This window comes from Macrotis lagotis, chromosome 2 (assembly GCF_037893015.1).
Source record: "Macrotis lagotis isolate mMagLag1 chromosome 2, bilby.v1.9.chrom.fasta, whole genome shotgun sequence".
Classification (NCBI taxonomy): Eukaryota; Metazoa; Chordata; class Mammalia; order Peramelemorphia; family Peramelidae; genus Macrotis; species Macrotis lagotis.
In genome coordinates this window covers 135,674,964-135,692,404 of record NC_133659.1, presented here as the reverse complement: position 1 = coordinate 135,692,404, position 17,441 = coordinate 135,674,964, and the positions used below count along the sequence as shown (strand labels likewise).

Below are 17,441 nucleotides of genomic sequence, written 5' to 3'. Positions count from 1 at the left end.
AACATATAAATAACTGTGTATAAACAAGATATATATATATATATGTATAAATATATATGTGATAAATTAGAGATAATAAGCAGAGGGAAGGCACTAACATTAATGCTTTGACTAGGAGCCAAAAGGCCCAAAGTTTTGTTGTTCATTAGCTGTATGATTTTGACTAAGGTATTGATAACTAGACAGGTTGTTCTTTCATCCTCAACATGAGAAGCTTGGATTGGATGATCTTAAAGTTATTGCTAGCTTTAAAAACTGATTACACAATTTCTTTTTAATAAAATGGATTTCATATAAAATAGCTTATTGGATTGAACCATAAGACCAAGATTCTTCACACTTTCCAGTTAGTTTGCTGTATGAATTTAGCTTTATAACATTAACTTCTATAGGATTAGAAGTGGGATAGTAATTTCCCCAAGAAGTATATTGCATTTTTAAGCATTACCATTAACAAAAATATGCCTCCAGTTCAGCATAATTTTTAAATGAAAGAATTGTACTAAGACCTAAGTCCCTTTGTAGTGTTAATGTTCTAGGACTGTGTTATTCAGTGAATTAGATGCACCCTTCCATAATAATATATCATGAGACACATTTCACCTGTGTTAAATGATGCCTGTGAGGTCAAATTTATCTCCTTGCACCAAGATATCTAATCCCTCTTTATTACTGCCTACACTTTGCATTTATATATAGATACTTAAGTTCATGGGTTTTTGTTATTGTCTTTTTTTTTTTTAGATTTTTCAAGGCAATGGGGTTAAGTGGCTTGCCCAAGTCCACACAGCTAGGTAATTATTAAGTGTCTGAGATTGGATTTGAATCCAGGTACTCCTGACTCCAAGGCCAGTGCTCTATTCACTGCGCCACCTAGCCACCCCATTATTGTCTTTCACCTTAGACATTGTCAACTACAATTACTGCACCTCTTCACAGAGAGGTGATGTACCTGCTTCTCTTTGTAGCATCTGACTAGGCAAACATTTGTTTTTGACCTGTACTTCATGATACAGAATAGCAATTGAACCTCTGAATTCATTGGTGCAAGGATTTCCTAGGGGAGAAAACTCTCTGCCAAGGTGGGTGGGCACCTTCTCTACACCTTAGTGTTAAAGATTCCCAGAGTACTTGATCTGATGACTTGCTCAGTGTCAATTAGCCAAGGACCCAAGACCCTAGTCTTTCTGGGTTACTGGAGCAGCGGCCAACTCTCTATTCCTTCCGTCTCTCACCTCAGATACACAAGACAAAGAAGAATTTCATGACTTTTGAATCAAGATGATTAAGGTAAATACCAAACAACCAGTTAACTCTGTAGGAAAATCAGTCCTAACATTTGTTTAACCATATCTTGGACTTGGAGTCAAGATGGTCTGTGAATTAAAAATCTTGTACTCTAAGAATTAATAAGTATGTATGCCTCCTCTAGGTAGAAAGGTGGGACTTGCAGAACTGGGAAAACTGTGGTGTTGTGCTCTCTAAGATATAAAGACTATCGATTGGTTTTGCTTAAATATTTTATTTCTTTACAAGGGATGGCTTGGAGAGTGGCTAAGGTAGATAAAAGACAATAACAATTGTTTGTTTTTAGAAAGAATGATCTAGGTTCAAATTCTATTCTAACACTACTTGTGTGACCTTGGATAACTGATTAACCTTTCTGAGTCTTAGTTTTCATAAATTGGGTTTAATAATGGCTGTTATTAAACCTTAAAAACTAGTCATGATTCTCAAATGAGATAATATTTTGCAAGTGTTTTGAGACATTAAAGTGCTATATAAATGCCTATGATTATGTTAGGCACACTCATGACCACCAGGAACAAATTCCTTCTTTTCCTTCAGAATTGTGAGCACTAGGGGCGGCTAGGTGGCATAGTGGATAAAGCACTGGCCTTGGAGTCAGGAGTACCTGGGTTCAAATCCAGTCTCAGACACTTAATAATTACCCAGCTGTGTGGCCTTGGGCAAGCCACTTAACCCCATTTGCCTTGCAAAAACCTAAAAAATAAAATTGTGAGCACTGAAGTTGAGGTTTAGGCTAGGTTGAGTGCTCCTGAAATGGTTAATGAACTTGGAAGGAATGTGGAAATAATTTATGATGGTCTTCTCTAAAGGCTTAATATGGCACCTACTAATCAGAAAGTCTTTCCTCATTGTAAATGTTTTTTTTTTCCCCTGCAGGAGCCCATAAAAAATTTATTAAGTACTTACTGCATGAATAACACTTTGTCAAATGCTAAGAGACATATGGTAGAAACTTGACAGAAAGAAGAAATTAAGAGGTAGTAAAAATAAACAAAAGAACTATATGAGAAAGATCTTAACATCACCAACAACCACAGTAATGTGGTTACTGATCTAAAGCCAAACATCCTGGATAATGAAGCCAACTAGGCCTTAGAAAGCATCGTTAACTAGGCTAGATGGAATTTTAGGTAAGCTTGAAATTCTAAAAGATGATGATGCTGTTAAACTGCCCCACTCAATAAGCCAGCAAATTTGAAAAACTAACAGTGGCAACCAGATTGGAAATGATTGGTTTACATCCCACTTCTAAAGAATGGCAATGTCATAAAATATTTAAATTGTCAAACATTTGCACTCATTTCACACACAAGGAAAGTTAGATTTAATATTCTATAAGCTAGAATATTATAGAATGTATATGAATCACCAGACTGCCTTTTTGAAAAGGCAGAGGAACTAAAGGCCAAATTGCCAAAATTTACTGGATTATAGAGAAAGCAAGGAAGTTCCAGAAAAACATCTACTTTACTAAAGTCATTGACTGTGTGGATCAAAATAAGGGAAGTCCTCAATGAGTACCTATTATCTTACATGTCTCTTGAGAAACTGTTACACACATCAAGAAGTAAAAGAACTGAATCTGAAACAACTGATTAAGATTGGGAAGAGTATGACAAGGTTGTATATTGCCACCTTACTTATTTTACTTATTTACTTAATATGCAGAGTACAGCATACAAAAATGCCGACTGTACAATTTAAAAACTGTAATTAAGGTGAAATATCAACAGGATGTTTGCTAGGAGAAATATCAACAATTTCAGATATGCAGACAATACTACTCTGATGGCAGAAAGTGATGAAAAATTAAGAAGTCTCTTGACAAAGAGTGAAAGAGGGAAATGTAAAAGCTGTTTCAAAGTTTAACATAAAAAAAGATCTTAGCAACTGGTTACATCACTTCCTGGCAAACAAAGAAAAAAATGGTAGCAGTGTTAGAGTTTATATTCCTAGGTTCAAAGATCACTGTAGACAGTAACTATAGCCATGCTTTCCCCTGGAAGGAAAGCTATGGCAAATCTGGATAGCAGACTAAAAAGTAGACACTGCCTTGCTGACATATAGTTCCATATAATCAAAGCTATGGATTTTTCCAGTAGTAATGTTTGGCCATGAGGAATGGATTATAAAAAAAAAATTGAGTCACAGAATTGACACTTTCAAATTTTGGTGCTGGGGAAGAATTTTAAGAGTTCCTTAAACAGGAAGGAAATCAAATTAGTCAATATTTAAAGAAATTAAACCTGACTATCCACTGGAGGATAAAATTACTAAAGCTGAAGTTTAAATAATTTGGTCACGTAATGAGAAAAGGAGACTCATTGGAACAGATCCTGATGTTGGGAAAGACTGAAGGCAAAAGGAAAAGGGTCAACAGAGTATAAGATGGATGGATAGTATCATGGAAGCAACTAACATGAGCTTGGGCAGACTTTGGGAAATAATGGATGAAGGAAGGGTCTAGAATGCTACTGTCCACAGAGCCATGAAGATTTGGAAATGACTGAACAACTCAACAACCACAACAATGAAAGACATATGTAGACAAATGTCATGGTCTCTCCTTCAAGAGGGTTTACCTTTTAGTAGGAAGGCTAAGACAAGTACAGAAATGAGTATAACACGAATTAATAATGTTTGTCCTTTTTCTTTTTTATCATATATTTTGCTTTCCAATTATATAGAATAGTAGTTTCTACCTATCATTTTTTGTTAAGGTTTTAAATTTTACACACTTTCTCCTACCCTCCCTCCCCCCCCACCAGAAGGCAGTTTGATCATCTTTATATTGTTTCCATGCTATACATGGATCAAAATTGAATGTGTTGAAAGAAAAATCATATCCTTGAGGAAAAAATAAAATATTAGAGATAGCAAAATTATGTAGTACATAAATCAACTATTTTTTAATTGAAGGTAATAGTCTTTGGTCTTTGTTTAAACTCCACACTTCTTTCTCTGGATACAAATGGTATTCTCTGTCACAGATACCCTAAAATTGTCCCTGATTATTTCACTGATGGAATGAGCAAGTTCATTAAGGTTAATCATCCCCCTCATGTTGCTGGTAGGGTATACAATGTTCTTTTGGTTCTGCTCATCTCACTCAGCATCAGTCCATGCAAGTCTTTCTAGGCTTCTCTGTAATCCCATCCCTCTTGATTTCTAATAGAACAATAGCGTACCATAATGTACGTATAGCACAATTTGTTCAGTCATTCCCCAAGTGATGGTCATCTCTTCAATTTCCAATTCTTTGCCACCACAAACAGGGTACATACCTAGTAGTGGCATTGCTGGATCAAAGGATATGCACATTTTTATGGCCCTTCAGGCATAATTCCAAATTGCTCTCCAGAAAGGTTAGATGAGTTCACAGCTCCACCAACAATGCATTAGTGTCCCAGATTTCCCACATCCCTTCCAACACTGATCATTTTCCTTTGTCCTTCATTTTCAAAGAAGATCACAACATCAGGAGGTGATGTCATGACAAGCATATGAATTGGATTTGAGTGAGGGGATACTGTGCTAAGTTACCAGCCACATTTTCTCCTCCAGATCTATGTCCAATGGTCAGATATGAATAAAATTAGAATGTGCAAAGTGTTTGTTTAAGAAGGATATTGAGATGACTTCTATGGATATGTGTCTGATTGAGGGGAGGGGGAGGTAGCACAGAGGAAGGAAGGTTGCCAAGAATTCATCTAGGAAGTGATGATATGGAACCTGAGCCTTGAAGAAAAAGAATAAGTTTTCAGCAGAACAGAGATAGTGAGAGGACACTGCATTCATAGGAAAGAATGCATATCAGCACTAAAGTTGAAAACTTTGGAATATGTTCAAAAGTAAATGGAAAAAATAGTACAATTAGATAGAAAGTAAAACATACAAGGGGGAAACAAGTATGAAAAATGATTAGAAAATTAAGTTTGAGCCAGTCTGTGGAAAGCACTGATTTGAAGCTCAAGAGTTGAGACATTATTTAGGGCAAGGAAAAATAAGAATATTGGACTTGGAAATGGGAGAACTAATTTCAAATTCTGACCCTAGTTATGTAACCTTGGGCAAAACATTTTACTTTCTTAGACTCATCTTCATCTGTGGAATGAAGAACTAAATCAGGATCATAATGGTGGGTACATCTTGTGATCAAAAGTCCATGCACCTGAACTGCATATTTAACTACCTTGTATACATTTGCTATGTATTTATAAATTTTATATTTACACACACATACATGTTCATGTATATGTGTATATACATATACTCCTATATCTATCTCTCCCATTATGTTAAGTTCATTACAAGTAGGGATTGTTTCATTCTTTGGATGTGTATCCTCAGTCTTAGCATGTTGCCTGGAATATTGTAGGTACTTAATAAGTATTTGATGACTGACTGATATTGTATGCTTTATCTATGTTTCAAATATTATTTTAAAATGATGTTATTTTAAAATGATCTTTTTTTAGCATTAATAAGGAACCAATTTTAACATAGTTTCATCTGCTTAATCTATACACAGTCTTATATATATGGTTATGGTTAGACAGAACCACTCTCCTGTGTGATATGTGCAGAGAATGAGAAGACATAATTCCATATAAGCTAAGAGAATACTTAGCATCGAAACTATAGAGAAAAACCTAACTCCTAGGAGATAGTGGAGAAAGAGTTTTGAACTGAAGACTGAGACCCTCAGAGTCTCAGATATATATATATCTGTAGGTATAGTGGAGACAGTTCAAACTGGGTTAATGTTTCAGTATTCAGTATGAGCACTTACTTTGAAATCAGCAAATACAATTATCAGGGCTTGATTTATTGCTTTGGTGGGCTGTGTGGATTGGACTTTGCTGATTATCAAAACTTAGGTGATGCAAAAAATGCTAACAATGCATGTCAAATTTAAAAGTGTGTTGTTTTAGGTGAAGGAGAATCAGTTACTGAACACGAGCCCACCTCTGGATCCAACCCTGTAATGTTGATATCCAGAGTCTGCAGTGATGGGGGCTACTGAAGAAGGAATCTCCCTGCTTTCGATTTAGATTTATCCAGCTCTTTGTTAAAATAATCATTTGCTTATATATATTCTGATATCTATTCTTTGGAGTTTACAGTATAATAGATGTTGGTGTCCTTGAGACCCGAAGATCTCTTTTCCTTTGATCACACCATGGGATCTGAAGGATGAACCCATCCGATGACAGCCACACACCCAGAAAAAACCAACGATGCCCAAAGCAGAGTTATACTCAAGAAACCTGTGGAAGCCATTGGTTTTTGGAAGATCCTTTGAGATGAGTTCACTGTTCCATAGACAGAGATACTTTTCTCCATCAATATTTTTCTTCCCAATCCCCCAAATATCAACCAGATTGTATGAATTTCCCCAGATTGCTATGTTTCATGTGTTTTACAAACAGACGTAGGCAGTAACTAACTAAGCAGAGACAAGGCCCCTGGGAAAGGATGTGTTTTTTTCCCGTTACCCTCCATAGTAGGATTCTACTTTCCCTCTCTCTCCACCATGCTAGGGTAGCTCTCCTACAACAAGCAGCATCCTCCGCCACAGACACGCGTGGGGGATGCGACATCCACCAAGGTCAGGAGAGAGAGGGGAGGGGAGGGGGAGCAAGGAGAAGAATGGAGTAAGGTGAGGCGCAGGCACTGATCATCAGCTGCCCGGCATTTTAGGTTTTCCCTATGCACAGGTAAAAGGCGAGGTTTAGAGCCACGGAGGGTTGGTTGACTCCTCCTGACTCGAGGGTCGAGGGCGTGAGGACACCCGTCTTTCGGACTTCGACACCTGCGCGGCGGCAGTGCCGGGCGGCAGTTTTCCCAGGAACCCCACTCGGGCGGTGCGAGGGGCGAAGACTGCAAGAACCGGCATGCAAAGCGCTCCTGCCGGCTCCTCGGGGGCCGGGGGAGGGTGGGGGGCGGAGTCGCAGGAGGGATAGTCACAGTCGGAGGGGTGGATCCGGGGGGGCAGGGCTGCGCGCTGCCTTCTGGGAAGTGTAGTCTTCGCGGGGGCGGGCACTCGCGCGGCACGCCGGGAGCTGTAGTCTCCCCTCGGAGCTCCTCCCCGAAGGCGGACGAGGCCCTCGCAGATGCGGCCACCATTTTAGGCCTCGAAGGGGCCGCGGCCCGGAAGCCGAGGCCGGCTCCGCTAGGGCGCCGGGCGGGCCCCGCCCCCGGAGGGGACGCCTGGGCCGCCCCGCGGCCAGGCCCCGCCTCCCCCCACGTGTCCGCCCCCTCGGAGGAGCGGGAGCCGGCCGGTGCCCCGCGCCGCCCGTCCTGCCGCCGCCCCGGGGCAGGCGCCGTCCCTCTCCGCCCCGGCCGCGCCGCCCCGGCCCCCGATGCTCCTGCGCGCCGGACGCTGATCGCCGGGCCCGCCCCGGCTGCCGTTCCCCGAGGCGCCGGCGGGGGGAGCAGCGGCCTTCGCCGGGGCTCGTGCGGGAGAGAGAGCCGGGGCGGTGGGCGGGAGGGCCCGCACGTTCCGGCAAGACGCGGCGGCCGCGGGGAGGAGGATGGGGGCGAACCAGCTGGTGGTCCTCAACGTGTACGACATGGTGAGTGCGGGCCCCGCGCCCCTCCCCCGCCGCGGCGCGGGCGCCCCTCCCCCGCTCCGCCGCCGCCCGGGCCTGCGGCGTGGGCCCCGCTCCGGGGCGGCGGGGGCGCAACAGGTGGCGCCGGCTTCCTTGACTTGGCTCCCGCCTGCCCGCCCCCCGAGACCCGCGCGGCCCCGGGCTGTCCGCACACGCGCCCCGGAGTGTCCGCGCGCGCGGCCCCGGGCTGCCCGCACAGCGCACTCCCAGGGTGTCACGCCGCGGCTCCGGGCTGTCCGCACACGCGCCCCGGAGTGTCCGCACACGCGGCCCCGGGATGTCCGCACACGCTCCCCGGAGTGTCCGCACACGCGGCCCCGGGATGTCCGCACACGCTCCCCGGAGTGTCCGCACACGCCGCCCCGGGCTGTCCGCACACGCGGCCCCGGGCTGTCCGCACACGCGCCCCGGAGTGTCCGCACACGCCTCCCCGGGCTGTCCGCACACGCGGCCCCGGGATGTCCGCACACGCTCCCCGGAGTGTCCGCACACGCGGCCCCGGACTCTCCCAACTTCAGGGACTTGTCGGAGCGCGGCCGCCGCAGCAGGCCCAGCCCTGCTGGGTCCGGATCGGCGCCCTTGGCTTTGACTTAGCCGCGCCTGAGCCCCTGTGGGGTGGCGGGAAGACCCGGGGCGGCGCAGAGCCAGGGACGCCCGGGACGCCCGGGGGCCCCCGACCCGGTGTGACCCCGGGAGCAAAGACAAGACCCCTCAACTGCCTCTTTTTAACGCTCTTTCTGAGGGGCGGCCGGGTGGCGCAGTGGGTAGAGCGCTGGCTCTGCCTGGGCTCAGATGCGGCCTCAGACTTAATGACTGCCTCGCTGTGCGGCCTTGGGCCAGCCGCAGAACCCCATTGCCTTGCAAAAAAACGAAAACTTTCTGAATAATTGCATTCATTTTCTAGGATAGATAGTCATCCTGTGTTTGCCCTCTCTCAACTGAAGAAGACTCTCTCTCTCTCTCTCTCTCTCTCTCTCTCTCTCTCTCTCTCTCTCTCTCTCTCTCTCTCTCTGAGAGAGAGAATGTATATACATATATATTTATAAAACTATAAGCCAGATTTATTCTGTTTTTCAACCCATAATTCCTAGAGAGAATAAGTCACTCTCTGATCCAGGTCCTAAAAGAAATTACTCTAAGAGCAAGTAAACATGCTTACAAAGGCTGGAAATGATGTGTTTTCTTTAGGCTATATAAGTTAATATGCCCAGAGAATCTGATTTATCATAAATATGGAAAATATTGGTGAAACTTTCCAAACTGGCAGAAATGTCTCTGATCCTGAAAAGATGAGTATGTGAACCACTCACAGAGCTTCCTCAGAAGCTATCTAGAACTAGAATCCAGATTTTCTGGCTTCCAGTCTAGCATTTATAGTCAAATTAGGAACTTGTTTTATTTTCTTAGCTGTAATATGATTCCACTTTGCTTTGTTAATAGTTTTAATCTGTTAGAGAAGGATTTCAATGATTATCAGATGGCCAGTGGCTATTATCAACTTTAAACTGTTTTAGCCTTCCTAAGAGCCACTTTTAGTTTATTTGAAAGACAGGGATTCCTTTCAATTTATGGATTTTTCCTAATAGGCTAAGGCATCTTTTTTAGGCTTTTGTTTATTGCTTATTTTCTTAGTTCTCATCTTTCCTCCAATTGACATCACCTGGAGAAACTTTAAATATGATTTTGGCTTCTTTTGCTTTTGGCCTATCCTTAATTCAGTTATATATGCCTTATTCATTTACTACCTACATGCTTAAGGAAGACTATGTAGTTTCTATTCATGTGTACAGGTGTGCATTATCATTTTCACAGTGCATATGTGAAAAGGGACCTTTAGCTTGCAGTTAGTGTTGACGGAATCTGTTGCCATTTTCAGCCGTCTTTTTGCTTCTCAAACTTCCTTTTGCCTCGAGTTACACTAAGCTACACTTTCTTTCCATCTATAGTTTTCTTGATTTCTCTCCTTCCTATTTTCTTTTTTTTTAAGGTATTTTTTTTTTGCAAGGCAATGGGCTTAGGTGGCTTGCCCAGGGCCACACAGCTAGGTAATTATTAAGTGTCTGAGGTCAGATTTGAACTCGGGTACTCCTGACTCCAGGGTCGGTGCTCTATCCACTGTGCCACCTAGCCTCCCCTGCCTATTAATTTTCCACAGAGAATCCATGTAGTCCTCAGAGAATATCTAGACATCTTGAATGCTGGTGCTTTTACCTCAATGATTAAATTCATTGAACTTAGTTGAAAAGACTTGTTTAAACTTTGCCACTTGCTAGTTGTAAACCAGTCAAATTAAGTTCCCTCAGAGTTTATATTTAGTTATAAGAATACTTGCATTAGGGGCAGCTAGGTAGCACAGTGGATAGAGCCCACCACTGATGGCAGGAAGACCTGAGTTCAAATCCAGCCTCAGACACTTAATTCTTAGCTGTGTTGTGACCTTGAACAAGTCACTTAATCCAATGCCTTGCAAAAAAAAAAGAATAGGTTAATTTTAGGTTAATTGAAATGATAATATGAATTTATATAAAGGGCTTTGTACATTCTGCAGTTTTCTATAAATGAAAACTGTATTCTTCTTGTTTGTGTAGGACTTGGGGGGATTCCATCCTCCAAAAAGAATGTTCTTGAGATATTCTCTGTATAGGGAATTCAGATTTAATAAATATTTAATACCTATCATGTGTATGGCATACAGACATTGGGGGATACAGAGTTGGAGAACCCTCAAGGAACTTGCAAGCTGGCAAGGGAATAAATAAGATTACACAAATTAATACAGTATACATATTAGAATATGATAAGTACATAAAAGCTAGTCCAGTGATAAGTTTATGAGAGATTTGCAGAAGGCTTTATGGAAGAGGCAGTGAACAAAAAGCACTGTGGGGAGAATCCTATATCTGCTTGGAGCCTTGATCTTGCCTGAATATAAAATGTTTAGTGGGAGCATTTACAGCTCAGAAATCGGCTAAGGCTACAAATCAGGACTTGATTTATAGTTTTGTTGATTTTATACATTTAAGAAAATATTAATAATGCACATTAAACTTAAAAGTGTTCTGGGAGTAAATACACCTCTGACAGGGACAGATAGAAAACTGCAAGAAGGCAGGAAAAGGCAGAAACATTATGTGAAGGATAATTGGGGAGTTGGGGGAGGAGGTGACAAAAAAAAATCTGGCAAATTGAACACACATTTTGGTGGGGGTAAAATGTGTTCCCATCCAGGGGCGGCTAGGTGGCGTAGTGGATAAAGCACCAACCCTGGAGTCAGGAGTACGTGGGTTCAAATCCCGTCTAGGACACTTAATAATTACCTAGCTGCGTGGCCTTGGGCAAGCCACTTAATCCCATTTTCCTTGCAAAAACCTTAAAAAAAGAAAACAAAATGTGTCCCCATCTGAATAAAATGTCTACTAATTACTCTAACAAGGGCCTATACTGCAGTCAGGAAAACCTAATATCAGGCACCTTCTCTGACACATTTTCTTTTCTTTTTTTAAAAATTTATTTAAAGCAGTATGGTCAAGTGACTTGCCCAAGGTCACACAGCTAGGCAATTATTAAGTGTCTGCGGCCAGAGTTGAAGTCAGGTACTCCTGACTCCAGGGCCAGAGCTCTATCCATTGTGCCACCTAGCCGCCCCTCTGACACATTTTCTTACCTCTCTGTGACCTCATGCAATTTTTTAAGGCTAAATTAAGAGATCAGTCACTATCTCCATGTGTAGAGGGAGTTCCCAAAACAGAATTTGTGTCCCTACTTATTTGAATGTTTCCCCACAGTGCCAGAATCTTGTGTTCCCCCCAGAATATGTGTACATGCATGTATATACATAACATACATATATCCATTCAATGGGAACTGATAAAAGTGATTTTTACTTAAAACCCTGATCTAATCAAGTTAGTCAACTTCAAAAGTCATCGAGGATCAAATATAAACTCAGTGTAGGCAGAAGCAAGCATCTAGGATAACAAATTTGAGGTGGCTGTGAGACATCACAAGTATATAGATATATTCAAACAAGGCAAGTGATTAAAATTAGGGTTTCAGCTTTAATTCTATGGAAAGAGGAGCAGCTAGGTGGTACAGTATCTGACCTCTGATGGTAATTGTGTGACCCTGCAAGTCACTTAACTTTGCCTCAATTTCCTCATCTACAAAATGAGCTTGAGAAGAAAATAGCAAACCACTTTACCAAACTTTTCTTTACCAAGAAAATCCCAAATGGGGTCAGATAAAACTGAAAAATATCTGAACAATTATAGCCATAGGGGAAAATGTTGAATTTGGAATCAGAGCACCTGAGTTTCAATTTTGCTTCTGACAACCACTTTTGTGACCTGGAATCCTTAAGTCACTTAACTTTTTTGGTTTTCAATTTACTCATTTTTAAGATGAGAGGGACTTATTTCCCATGCAAATCTTTGATTCAGTATTCAAGTCTTTATCTATTTCTCTAAAATTTTTTCATTATTTTTTGACGCTTAATCCAGTATCAGGCAGTGGTGGATCAACATTTCCTGAAGTGTACTCATAACACAGTTTCATCTGCCCAGGCTAACTCCAGTCCCCAACAAAACCTAACATAAGCTATGAATAAACATGTTCCTGCCCTAGGGACCCTTCCAGAGGTAGGAGATTGTCTTAATTGTCTTAAACCTATTATTTATCTAAGTTCCACCTAAAGAATGTTAGTAGTTGGAAATATGGGTATTCTGTGGTGCCTACCTTTTCATGGGATTTGGTTAGGTAATATTAGGAAAGGTTCAAGTTAGTTGATACCTCTTATTCCTGTCTCATCTAGCGCTTTAAACAATTGAAAGCACGTTTCCCAGATGTTTCTCTGTACCTCTATATTCTTGTATCCAAACATTACCTTTATATTTTACAGATCTGTGAATTCAAACCTATTAAGACTACACAGCGGGGCGGCTAGGTTGCACAGTGGATAAAGCATCAGCCCTGGAGTCATGAGTACCTGAGTTCAAATCCAGCCTCAGACACTTAAATAATTACCTAGCTGTGTGGCCTTGGGCAACCCCCGTTGCCTTGCAAAAACTAAGAGAGAGAGAGAGAGAGAGAGAGACTGACTACACAGACTATGACTACAAAAATGACCAAGAAAAGAATGTAGCCTAAGAAATATCAAGTCTTTTTATACATTGTCTTGTTACAATCATACAGGTAATCCAATCATAGGCTCATCGACTTAGAACTGGAAGAAATCTTAGACACCGTCTAGGCCAACCCTCACATTTTTGCAGACAAGAAAACTGAGGCCCAGAGGTCATACCACAAATAGGTAGTAATAGAATCAAGATTTGAACCCCTCATCTTCTCCAAATCCAAATATGACTCCAAAAAAAGTTTTATTTTTAATTTGACTTGGCAAATTCATATAGATCTTTAGTGTATATAAAATGAATCATTATCATTATGAAGAACAATTATTTATGTGTCCCAGGAACTGTGCTATATGTATAGTTAAGAATCCAGGAGAGGCAGGTTGTAAAAGGCTTTAAACCTCTAGAGGACAGTTTGCTGATCTTGGAAGCAGTAGGGGGTCACAGGGTTCATTGGGTTGGGGCAATTACTTGATCAGACCTTAAGGAAGATCTGTTAAGCGGCCTATTAGAGGAGGCCTAAAGTAAGGACAGCTAGAGAGACTATTGTGGAGGTCCTGAGATCGGACCTACAGGGTAAGGGTGGGTGACTGGTAGGACTGGTTATTGAGCTCTTCATCTAGACCAGGTACTGCACTAAGCAATAGGGTCACAAAGCAAAAACAGCCCCTGCCCAATCAAAGGGTGATTGGTCATAGCTTAGAGTCCCAGAATTCTGGTCACCCGAAGGAAGAAATGGTCTGAGATGCAAGAGTGAATCATGGCTGCAAAGGAGGGAGACTCAGAGAGGACTGGCACAGGTTGAGTGTTGTATGAAGCCACAAGGCCCAGTGCTTAGTCTCATACAATCCTGCCCTGAATAGACAGACTCTCAGGAGGCACAGTCTGGTACACCTCTTCCATACAGTTCTCCTTCTAAGGGTCTTTGCAGCCTTGGCTTAGACACTCCATGATTTTTGGAAAGGATGAAAAAAGAATCCTTTCTTTTTAATTTATTAATAAATTTCATTTTTGCACACTTAACCAGTTTAATTGTTAACAAAAAAAGGGCAGTGTTTCCTTTACCTTTGATAATAACCTAATTTTAAAAATCATAGTCGAAATCGTGTTGCTTTTTAGGATTGACTTTTTATATCGTCCTTGTATTTATATATATATCTTATTTTCTTCATCCTGCATCTATTCATGCAGATACTTATTTTTTCTTTTTTCTTTATTAATATTTTATGTATTTTGCAATTATATACAACAGCAATTTCTACCTAACATTTTTGTAAGGTTTTTTATTTTACAATTCTCCCCCTTCCCTCCCTCCACCACCACCATGTTGCTATTTAAATGTTCTCTGAATTCTTATCATTCTGTAAGGGGAAGTAATGTTATGCTAGATCCATATGCCATAATTTGTCCAGCCATTTCCTAGCTGTTGTATTTCCTAAATATCTCTTGCTTTCTGTTAGCACAAATAATGCCACTGTGAACGTATTTGTATGCTTTCGGTTATCTACTTAAGGAATCCCCTCCACTACCTTGAAGTGGTAGGGTCTCTGATCTGAGATATGGATACTCTAGTAACTTTTCTTGAATAATTTCACATTGACTCAATTCACAGCTCCAACATTGTTCAAGCCTGGGTTAAGCACCTTCCTACTCTGTGCTGGGCCCTGAAGATACAAAGACAAAATTGAGACAGTTCCTGCCATCAGGGAATTTCTGCACCATTAGGGGCAGAGAATGATACTAAAGAGAGAGCATTCCAGCCAACCAGGTAGCCCAGACAATCTCAGAGGCAGAATATAGAATGCCAGGCAGCTTGCTTGGTCTTCCCATAGCTGCTCCAAAAATGAATTTTCTCATTTTTAAGAAAAAGAATCATGGCATAATTAATGGAGTTTTGAATCAAAACTTTAGTTCAAATACTCTCAAGTAATTTAATTTCTTTGAGCCTCAGTTTCCTTTCCTGCAAGATAGGAATAATAATAGTACCCACCTCCCTGGATGATAGTAAAGATCTAAATGTAAAACACTATCCAATTCTAAAGCCCTGTATAAATGTTAGTTATAGTAATATTTTTTTGATGACTTGGGATTTCATCAGTAACATCTGACAATTTACCATTGCAGATCAGGACCTGCTCTGCTATTTATATTCTTCAAAAGTTGTCTGGAGACTTGTAGGTAAAGTGATTTGAACCCTAGCCTTCCTGACTCTGACACCAGTTCTACCCATTATGCCCCACTGCACCTGTTGTTCAGTCATTTCAGTTTTGTCCAACTCATTGTGATTCCCATTTGGAGATTTCTTGGCAAAGATATTGGAGTGGTTTCCCATTTCCTTTTCTAGCTCTTTCTCTAGATGAGGAAACAAAGGGGCAAATGAGGTTATAAATGACTTACCCAGAGCTATACAATGCCTGGATTTGAACTCAGGAAGAGTCCAGGTCCAACACTATCCCCTGAGCCACCTAACTGCCTGTACTGCTCCTGATAGCTATTATAAATTATCATTATTACTTGTTTAATAATTTATTTTAATTTACATTTCTGATTTTTTGTGATTTAAAAATATGTATTTTTTTCTCTGGCTTTATTTTAAATTGTTTCAATTTATTGTGTTTTCTAAAGTTTGTTTCTTATTTTGAAAACTGTTCTTGACTTTCACCTCTAACTAGTCTGTTGGAGAATGGATCTTATACATTTTTCAGTTCTTATAGATCTATTTTGTTTTTTATGATATTTTTTTGGTATGCTTGCTTACAAAGTTTTCCCATGTCTGTTATTGTGAGTTATCTCAAAATTTTTTAAAGGGGTGATTTTAAAATAACGTATTTATCCATTTTGAATTAATTGAGTTTAACATGTGGTTATCTAAATCTATTTTTGATGGTCTTCCAGTTTTCCCAGCAGTTCTTTTGAAATAATCTGTCTTTTCAAATAGTTTATATTCTTGAATTTACTGAACACTAGATTATTGATTATATTTTTTTAGTTTTGCTTATCTAGTTTATTGTATTAGTCATTTTTTTTATTCAATATCAAATAGTTTTTGTAACCTTAACTCTGATATCTCCTGCCTCTTGCATTCTGACCTAATACAGGGCTAAGTCACTTAGCTCTTAGTTCTCTGAGATGCTTTCTAAGATATTTTAAGTTTCAGAGATGGTGCAGACCTGTTTGGGTAGAAGTAACCTCATCTGGGAGTTCCCTTTACCGATATACCTAAACTTCTGTATCTCAGTCCGTTGTTATTCTTGACCTTTAATCCTCCAAATGAGTTTTGTTGTTTTGTTTGTTGGTGCAGTAAAGAATCTTTGGTGATTTGATTGGCACCCACTAAATTTCTAAAATCTAGTTACTTTTCTAAATTTTATTTATTTAAGGCAATGGGGTTAAGTGGCTTGCCCAAGGTCACACGGCTAGGCAATCATTAAGTGTCTGAGACTGGATTTGAACTGGGGTCCTCCTGACTCCAGGGTGGTGCTCTATCCCCTGTGCCACCTAGCTGCTCCCTAATGTTGTTATTTATGCTATATTGGTACAAACCCAGGTATGAGTGTCGGAAATATTGATTTCTTAGGATACTTATTTATATAAGAATGAGTTCATAGTTGCAGTAATCAAAGTTCTATGTGTAGGGTTTAAGTTAATTCTCAGATATTTAATCCATTTAACTATCTTAAATGGAATTTTACTTTTAACCTATTCCTATTGGGTTTTATTAATCATTTACTGCAAGGCTGCTGATTTTTGTGAATTAATTTTGTGTACTTATGTTAATGAAGCTGTGTTCATTATTTTATTTTTTCATGGATTCTTTAGGGTGCCTTATTTAAGTAAACTGTCCTATCATCTACAAATTTGCCTCCTCTCTTTGCCTCTGTATCCCTATCAAATAATGATTTATGAGATTCTTAACCATTTTTGTGAGTTGTAGGACCTCCTTTGGCAGTCTGGAGAAGCTTATATAAACCTCTTATCAAAATAAGGTTATAAGTAGTATTACAAAGGATGTCATTTATATTGAAATACAGTTGACAAAATATTTTTTAAAACAAGATACAGACTCTAGGGTAAGAACCACTGGTTTAGATTGTGGCATTCTCTTTTCAATCTTATTGAGGAAACCCAAAACTATTTTTCTACTACAAATAATGTTAGAGCTTAATTTTAGATACTTTTTGTCATATTAAAGAAAATTTTATTCCTGTTCTTTCAGTGTTTTTAATAAATCCTTTTCTCAAAGACTTTTTCCTGCTTTGGTTGATAGTACCTTTTTTTTTAATTAATAGTTTCTTATGTTTCTGATTTTTATAACATTGTGAACTATCCTTGCATACCTGGTCCAGCCTGCTTATTGAATAATTTTAAACTAGTTCTATAGTCTTGC

General features: G+C 40.4%; 1 protein-coding gene across 2 annotated transcripts in view; it reads left to right on the top strand.

Moving 5' to 3' along the window:
* Positions 1 to 7,403: 7,403 nt before the first annotated feature.
* Positions 7,404 to 17,441, top strand: part of DESI2 (desumoylating isopeptidase 2) — a 39,754-nt gene continuing 29,716 nt past the window's right edge. The window contains exon 1 of one of the 2 annotated variants that reach the window (XM_074222858.1): positions 7,404 to 7,889. In XM_074222858.1, coding sequence (XP_074078959.1) covers positions 7,848 to 7,889 — 42 coding nt within the window. In that variant the 5' untranslated portion in view covers positions 7,404 to 7,847. The remainder of the gene's footprint in view (positions 7,890 to 17,441) is intronic. The other variant, XM_074222859.1, reaches the window with a different exon arrangement.